Source organism: Arachis ipaensis, chromosome B6 (genome assembly GCF_059453495.1).
Source record: "Arachis ipaensis isolate K30076 ecotype BB chromosome B6, ASM5945349v1, whole genome shotgun sequence".
Classification (NCBI taxonomy): domain Eukaryota; kingdom Viridiplantae; phylum Streptophyta; class Magnoliopsida; order Fabales; family Fabaceae; genus Arachis; species Arachis ipaensis.
In genome coordinates this window covers 26402273-26411662 of record NC_142441.1, presented here as the reverse complement: position 1 = coordinate 26411662, position 9390 = coordinate 26402273, and the positions used below count along the sequence as shown (strand labels likewise).

The window sequence follows — 9390 nt, the reverse complement described above, 5'->3', positions numbered from 1 at the left end:
CATGTTTAGACACGGAAAACACGCGTGTCAGACGAGTGTCTATGTGCGTCGTATTCAGAATGTGTCTGACACGTCGATACAGCAACTCATCGAAGTATTCTTATTTCATAGCTTATTTGAGTTGAAATTAAGTTTGACAAAAAATAATAAAATTAAATTAAATTTCACCTAAGTTATTTGAAATATTTGTTTCAAATATTGAAATTGAATTCAATTTCTAATTTCAAGGGATTTTCAAACAATAGGTGATAGACAAATAAGGAAAGAAATTAATACGAGGGTGATCGATGGACCTAGGTAATAAACGAACGGCTTATTCTCATGTTTTCATCTAGGTTTTCCCAAATCCTTATGCTCCCTCAAAATCCAACGCTCCACATCTAGGGATCTTGTCCCTTCTTCAAAGCATTCATTCTTATCCATCACAACAACAAAAGCATAAAACAACGCCTACCCTTGCAGACACACCCTCGCAACTTCTCATCTCCACAAGCCCCTCCACAAAACTCTTGGAAATTCGAATTTGACCCCGAAAAGCACACGAATTCGTTTTTACCGTCGTCTCCTTAGGGTCTTTCTTCTGTGTGTGTGCCCCCTTTGAAAATCAAACACGGAGGCTCTGAATTAAAAGCCCCACGACGCGACATAGCGAGAGGAGAGAGAAAATTGAGAGATGAGAGAGAAACTAGAGAGGCGGTGCCTGTGAGGGTTGTTTTTGTTCGATTTGGGGAAAAAATAAACTCACCGGAAACATCATAATCATAAATATCCTCTTTGCTTGCATTAAGATCTCTCGTTATTTCAGATTGGATCTTTTTATTTTCTTGTTTTTTATTTCCGCGTTCTTCTTGTTGTCGTCGTCAATCTCGAGAATTTCTATGAATTTTGGTTCCTCACAGAAGAAGAAAGAATGACGGGGCTTCCCAGGGTTCGTGATCACGCATCGCTTCCATCCTCATCGTCTCATAAATCTAATAGCAGGCAAGGATTTACAATTTTTTTTTCTGTGGTGATTATCGCCGTCCTCCTTTTCGCATCGGTTTGCTTTTGCTTAGATTTTTTTTGTTTGCTTTTAGTCAAATTGGGCTTTGATTTTTCAATTAACCCATGAGACGGAACGGAATTCGGGATTCTGAATTCTTGGGTTCCTTGATTTGGATGAAAATTTGAGAAAATTTGCATTTTTTGTCATTATTGATTGCCGCTCTTTGTCTTTGTTTTGTGCCTGTGCCGTTTTTGGATAATTCTAGGTATTGGGAGTTTTGGAACAATGTAATGTTGTAGTTGTGATTTGAGTCAGCTGAAATTCTGCCTGATGTGCGTGTTTTTAGTTGTTTCTGGCTGCTACTTAGTTTTCTAGCTGGATCTTGAAGTGTGAAATTAACTGGGTGCTGAGATCGATAATAGTAATGTGTGATTGTAGTATGGATATTGGCTATAGACAATTGGGTGATTGGAAGCAGATTGAATGACTTAAGTTGATCACAAATAATTGGCCGTATGGTTGTTTCCTAGGGTGTTTCTGCATTATCTGGAGAAGATTAAAGAATACAATATTTTGTCAAAATTTTCTTACTTCTATTGAAATATCATGCCCACAAACACTGTGCTTTGCATTGGTATGAATTGCTGATGCTGAATATCAACCCAACCACTTCATATTGCATATGAAGTCTAATACTTCTCTCTAAAACATTTCTGTCATTTGATGTGTCCAAATTCATCAGTGGTAGCAACGTATTTAGTTTGCTAGTGCGGAGAGAGATCTCGCCTAGAACGAAACACGTGGCAAAATGGAACTGGGGAGAAGCATCTAAATCAAAATCTGGTTCTAGTTCCCGTCCTAAAAATGAAGTAGCAAGAGATGCTAGGCGTGGTCTCCTATCATGGTACTCGTAGTTCTTCAATCTAAAAGTTAATGAATTTCTTTTGCACTCTTCATGGAAGGTCAATTTTGTGGACCAACATATCTAACAATGTTAATCAGGGTTGAAGCCGAGTCATTGCGGCATTTGTCAGCCAAGTATTGCCCTTTGTTGCCTCCCCCAAGGTCTACTATTGCAGCAGCATTTAGTTCAGATGGAAAAGTGCTTGCATCAACACAGTAAGTTATAACTAGTTCATCTGTTTACCAAATTTAATTTAAGACTCTGTTGTGATTGAATTTGTTTGTTTGTCATGTACAGCGGTGACCACACAGTAAAGATAATTGATTGTGAAACTGGGAGTTGCTTAAAGGTGCTAATTGGTCATAGAAGGACGCCTTGGGTGGTAAGCTTGTAATCTGGCTTTTCATAGTCATTTATTGGATCTATGTCTTTAATTTCTTTTGGTGCTTATTGTATAAAATGAATCCTCTAGCATGAATTTTGATAATGTATGCATTTAGGAAGTGACAATTCTATGGAATTCAGCACCAAGTTTTCATTATTATCCATCAAAACCATGGGCTGCTGTTCAAATTGTGTGGTTTTCTAATTGCTTACTGAATATTGTATCCTAAACTTGTATTTGAATAATTTGTTCAAGTGGTTAGTAGTTGTTAGTTTGAAGTCAAATTTCCATCCAAGGTCGAATTGCATTTATATATGCGAGCACTAGTATACATGCAATGCTTGCTTAGTGCAGACGCAAATTGACGGTTGTCAATTCAATGATAGATGCTTTTATTTTGCTTGATGTGGAATTTTTGTGTGTGACCAATTTATGCCCTCTCCTTCTACAATAAGGTTTACATTTAGGATGCACTGCTGTATATTCTCCAATTTTAATTATGTGCTTCCTGCAGGTTAGGTTCCATCCATTGCATCCACAAATACTTGCCAGTGGTAGCTTGGATCAAGTAGTTCGTTTATGGGACGCTAACACATCAGAGTGCATAATATCTCATCATTTCTGTACGCTTACTATGAATGTTTTTTTTTTCCTTCTTTTTGGTTGTTCTTTTCTCTTAATTTATTGTATTGTCTCTCATGTGAATTAATTGGGTGTATGTTACAGATCGACCCATTGCATCCATTGCTTTTCATGCCAAGGGGGAAATAATTGCCGTTGCATCAGGACACAAGGTATGATTCTTTTTCCTCTTTAATTTCCTATGTTGTTCCCATCTATAATGAGTTTTTGCACGGTTTCCTTGCAAGCCGTCCCCCTGAAGTTGTTGCATTTTGTTCTGGAATACCTTGTCAGCTGTATATATGGCACTATAATAAGAAAGGTGAAGCAGCATCACCCGTGTTTGTGTTGAAGACAAGGCGCTCACTACGAGCCGTGCATTTTCACCCACATGCTGCACCATATCTCTTAACTGCCGAGGTGAATGAACTGACATATTTGGTTGCTTAGATACATATGCTACTCAGTGTATTAATTTAGGATTTTTCTTGTTTTAACATGTTTGAGTTGCTTGCTAGGTCAATGATCTAGATTCCTCAGATTCATCAATGACAGAGGCAACATCACTTGGTTATTTACAATATCCCCCGCCTGCTGTTTTCGTCACAAATATTCATCCCAAGGAAAATGCTAGTTTATCAAGTGAACTACCCTACGTGTCATTACCTTTCCTCTTCATGCCACCATATCCTGTAGATGAGTCAAGACCAGAAGTCCTGCACATTAGTCCTGATGTTGGCTCCAGTAGCATGCAAATTGAATCTTCTGCGACAGGGCAGTTTCAAACGGACCCACATGCAACCGAGCAATACAATACTACAGTGTCTCCCATGGAAACATTCTCCGAGATGCCCACTAGCTCTCAAACTGGTACAGAATATCAAGCTCATGCTACTTTCTCAAATGGAATGGGTATTGGAATCAGTAACCTCAGAATGGATGGTATGGACACTGATGAAACTGAACGTGCTGAAGGATCCCAACATGGAAACTATACAAATGCCTATTCTCTTAACGGGGTGTTACATGGATTGTCTAGACAAAATAACAATCGTGAGGTTCTTCCAGAGTTTGGTCAATTTCCTCAGTTCTTTCCTGCAAGAGACCCAAGTGGATGGGAGCTACCTTTTCTGCAAGGATGGTTAATGGGTCAAAGTCAAGTTGGTGGTCCCTCAATGCTTCCTAACATGGGTGTTAGTCGTGACAGTGTAGGCCAACATATTGGTTCTTCCACATTGAGCTCTAACCATCCCACTTCTAATGCAGATATAGGAATGTCGTCTGGCATTGCCATCCCTGGATCTTCTGTTAGATCAGGTTTACGGAATCATTTTTCACAATACCGTATACCTGTATCTGAATCTGGAAATCTTGCTAGCTCTGCTAGTACCCCACATGATGGGTCTGATATTCAAACCATTATAAGTCGAATCCAGTCAGAACTTGCCACGTCAATGACTGCTGTGACGGCTGCAGAGTTGCCTTGCACCGTGAAGTTAAGAGTATGGTCGCATGACATAAAAAATCCCTGTGCTCCATTAAATGCTGACAGATGCCGTCTGACTATACCGCATGCTGTCCTTTGCAGGTTTGTATTTCCTCCAACATGTGGTAAATATATATGTCGAAGTTAATTGCTGTGTTTTCTGTTTTCTTGTTTTTCTTTTTAACGGGGCCTCTTTTAATCATTAGGAACTTAATATTTCACGGCAATGTTATCAAACTTAAATTTTAAGTACCCAAAAAAATTACTTAATCTTTTCACCAGAAATATCTGGACTTCTGAATTAAATGGTACTTATATTTTCAATTCATGATTGTGTTTGTAGTGAAATGGGTGCCCATTTTTCGCCGTGTGGTAGATTCTTAGCTGCCTGTGTTGCATGTATGCTCCCACATATAGAAGCTGAACCTGGATTGCAAACGCCAGTACAGCAAGAGCCTGGTATTGCAACATCACCAACTCGTCATCCAATATCAGCACACCAAGTAATGTACGAGCTGCGGATATATTCCTTAGAGGAGGCAACGTATGGTTCACTTTCTTCAATTATTGCTTCCCAGCTTTCTCTATATTTCTTGCACATTCAAGTCAGTCCATTAAATTTCAACATAATTTTGTCATCTGCTTTTGTCAAATAGATTTGGAATGGTGCTTGCTTCACGAGCAATCAGAGCCGCACACTGTCTGACATCAATTCAGGTTAGTTGGTTACTTTATCATGTTTCTAATGTATTTTTCATAATCTATAAATGTAGACAGGTTTCTTGTCAGCTATTTAATTGAATTATGGTATAGATTGGTACTGCATTTTTTGACAGCTGGGGAGGGGTAGATTGTGTGGCTTTCAATTGTCACCATGACATTAGTATTTCTCATCTCTACTGCGTTTTGTACATCCTTGTGTTCATGATAATTGTTAAGTTTTTAACATTCTCTATGCACCTGTACGTCTGGTTTGATATCTGTGTTGTGTGCACAAATAGATGGGCCCCTTCTTCCTGATGTGTTTTTGCACAAAATGTATTTCTTTATTGTTTTGTTTAAGTGTATTCTTACATGTGAATTTCTTTAAATATTAGTTACTTCTGTCACTTGAGTTGATTAACTAAAATTTGGAATGCCTTTATATCATGGAGTAAAATTTATGCAATTGCTTTTCCTTGTGTAGTTCTCACCTACGTCTGAGCACATACTACTTGCCTATGGTCGACGTCATGGTTCTCTTCTTAAAAGCATTGTAATTGATGGAGAAACGACGTTACCTATATATACAGTATTAGAGGTAAAATGCGTTTCCACTCATCTCAGTCTATAGGCTTTTCTCATCTGAGTTGCTTCCAATTAGGAAATACCCCATTCACCAGTTGTTGCAGTCCATAGCTTTGCTTATGAAGTGACCATTGTTTTGGTACATAAAATTTATATTTTACCTTTTCTGGGACCATTCTGAAGTCTCAACTCTGCTCAATTTATGGACTGATACAGATTGATGCTAGTTATCCTATATTCCCCCTATTTGTTAAAATCATTTTAAATATGAAATTCATTCTCTGAATTTGCTTTATCTATTAGGTATATAGAGTGTCGGATATGGAACTTGTTAGGGTGCTTCCTAGTGCAGAAGATGAGGTTAATGTGGCTTGCTTTCATCCTTTTGCCGGGGGAGGATTAGTTTATGGAACAAAGGTATGCATTTGCTGGGGAGATCAATGTAGTATGCTTTCATTTGCATTTTTTTTCCGATAACATTTTTTGTGGTTTCAGGAAGGAAAGCTTAGGATCCTCCAGTATGATGGTGCTCATGCTGCGAATGGCACGGGACCGAGTTACTTTCCTGATGAGACCATCATTGGAATCAGTCAATGAGCAAGGTTATATATTACTTCCTTTAGGGATTGTAGTGCTAATTAGACACCTACAAGAGTCATGTACACTTTGCCATTTTTCGATTGAGTTTTTGCATTTTATGGATATAAATGTTTGATGGGAACTAAATTAATGTCAGATTACACTATTACAGTTATGCATGATTTCCATAACTGCTGATTCTAACACAATATTCTTAAAAAAAAACATCATTTTTGTTGGTCAGGTCGAACAGCCATCACTGTCTTACTTCTGTTTTGAAAATGAATTAAAATGTTTGAAGTCCAAAATGTTTTTAATTAGGAAATCCACAACCAATTATTTTCATTATATTCTCCGATAAGTACAAATCAATATTTGGTCATCCCTTCCCTTTCTTGGAGTGATATAAGATTGTTGATTACTTTAGGTTTACTTTTCCGTTTTGGTTACAAATACTGAATACATATGGTAGCCTAAAAACTATATAGTAATTGGTTTTTGCACGATTGGGTTGCATGACTGCATCCTTTTCAGGGGTTGAAAAGTGGGTTTTTCTATGTAGTTTGAAAGATATGGTCTGTTGTGTGCTTCATTTGGTTAGAACATGCTAGAATGTTTTAGACAGAATTAGGTTAAACAGGGATCAGTTGGACACTGCTACCTAATATTATTTGCTTTTGGCTCAACCACTCAACTGAGTAACATAATTGGAAATAATGATCCTTACTTCTTTCTTCTTGCATTGTCTTCTCATGTCTTTAAGCGTATTCTGATGACCTTATTTATATCAGTAAATTTCACAAACATATTTGGTTTTCTTTTCATAGCAACTCCTTTATATTAATGCGCATTTGGATCACAATAATTGACATTTGTTTTATTTATCCTTACAAAGTTACTATATGATTGTAGGTTTAGACATGTCATCGGAGATTAAATTCAGCATCCGGCTTCCATCATCTGTACTACTCAGATGGTAAGCCTTCTACCCTAACTTCCTCATTCCTTCAGTTGCATTCATGTTAATATAAAGGGTAAAATACTGATTTAATGTCTAATGTTTGGGTTAAGTCCTAGTTTCGTTCCAATGTTTGAAATATCTATCTGTCCCAAACATCTTGTTTTATTTTTATCCTCTGGTTAAATTTTTTTAACCCCCCCCTAAAAATACTCATTTTCTCCATTATCATCTTATAACAATCATAATTGTGGTGACTGGTGGTAGTTGTAGTGATTTTCTGGTAGGAAAAAAATTTAATTTTGACCAAAAGTGAAAAATAGGATAAAATAAAATGTTTGGGACAAAAATAAGACGTTTCAAATGTTGGAAACAAAAGTAGGACTTAGCTTTAGATATGAAAGCAGTTTTTCACCCGATTAAAGCTCAACCTCTTGAGGGATATACTTTCCATAGAATTGTCCTTCCTTTGATTTGCCGAAGTTTTGAAATATGTCTTATTCCATTCAGCTGTCTCTGCTGGTGATAATACTACACACTTGTTAAGACTATGTTGAATGCTGAGCAGTGAGCAAATGCAACCTGGCGCTGGAATTTCCAATCTTCCTTGCTAATACAAATGTATATTTTTGTATTATCCATGTATGAATATGTACTAATATTAATCCGTTGTTAGTTTGTATTTCTTCTCTTTTCCCCTTTTTCTCTTTGGTCCTCCTCCTTCCAGCCCATAACTGAGGCTTTTTCATTTCTTACATCTGTGGAACAAATTTAGTGGTACCCCTCCCCCAAAAAATGGACTATTTTGTCCTTTGGGTAATCCTAAAGCTGTAGTATAATGGTGCCATGCATTTGGGTATTTTACCATTTCTCAAATTAGCTTAGCAAATATTTGGAGTTTAAAGTGAGTTAATATCCACTTTGTGTGATAGGTAAGAGAAGTAAATCCTAATTATTTGTTCATGGTATACACTTGCACAAAGAAATACGTAACATTATAAATATTCATGTGACTGGCATGTTAGATTAATTAATCAAGGTTTGTTCTTGCACAAATTAGTATTTCTCCAGATAGATAGATACGTGATGGTAAAATAATATTTGACAAGGACATGACTTGGCATGCGTTTCATGAATTATTATCAGATAATAGAAGTGGTGGATGAAGTACGGCACACGGTGCCCTAGTTCTAGTTGCCCTTTTCCTCTTCATTGGGGAAAAAAATTGTCCTCTTCATCTTGGTTATAATGGGTCAACCCTAAAAATTGAATACCAAAATCTTAAACCATATAAAATGAATTCTAACCTTACCCTGAATGAACAATCCTAAACCCTTAAAAGAAAACCTACCTACATTACCACTATGGTTGGAGAAAAAATGAGAGAAAAAAGAAAGGATGCAAAAAAAAAAAAAAATGAATAGAGTAGTATTTTTTCCCTGTTTGAATTGTGGATTCCATTAAAAAAAATTTCTTTATATCACTAGTAAAAAAACAAAAAAACAGTTATATTTTTTGTATTTCTAATGCTACTCTTGGTTATATTATTATTAATAATTATTAATATAAACGTAGTTTATATATTATATTATTATAATAGAGATTCATATTTAAACATTATATGTATTAGATAACTAATTTAAATTAAATATATAAAATTATAATATTTATAAAATATAAATAAATAAAAATATTTATACTTTATTTTATAACAAGAATATTAATATAATTTTATACTATTATAATTTTTTTTATTTTTCTTTTCATCTAACAAAATAAATATTTTTTTATTTTTTTCATCAATTTTTTTTCATCCAAATAATACACAAATACTTTTATTTTTTTCCTTTGATTTTTCTTTTTTTTTAATATCCAAACAAAGTATATGGGATCTCTGTGTACGGTGGGTGTAGGGTCTAGGTGAGTTGATTGAATATGTAAAAAAAATTATGTTAGAAGAGTAAAAATTATTGTGATAAGGTTATAACGTGGATGCCCATTTATTGTGGGCGGTTTACATTCTCTAAAATGAATGGCATTAAAGAGGTTTTGAAAAAGCAAGCATGTAACCTCTATAAATAGTGAAATGTAGTTTCAACTTCGTACAAGCAATAAAACAATAGTCTCTCTCTTATACTATTCTCTCTCTTTCATACTATTCTCTTTCTTATATACTTTAATATTA

General features: G+C 35.7%; 1 protein-coding gene across 1 annotated transcript; it reads left to right on the top strand.

The window, feature by feature from the left end:
• Nucleotides 1–411: 411 nt before the first annotated feature.
• LOC107647863 (Transducin family protein / WD-40 repeat family protein) lies at nt 412–8081 on the top strand. Its single transcript, XM_016351911.3, has 15 exons — nt 412–981; nt 1728–1889; nt 1988–2104; nt 2187–2271; nt 2789–2897; nt 3001–3068; nt 3190–3315; nt 3414–4483; nt 4725–4925; nt 5038–5098; nt 5568–5681; nt 5972–6085; nt 6164–6270; nt 7160–7223; nt 7716–8081. Exons 1-13 carry the CDS (start codon nt 911–913, stop codon nt 6263–6265), a joined length of 2400 nt encoding a protein of 799 aa, XP_016207397.1. The 5' UTR covers nt 412–910; the 3' UTR covers nt 6266–6270; nt 7160–7223; nt 7716–8081.
• The last annotated feature ends 1309 nt before the right edge of the window (nt 8082–9390 follow it).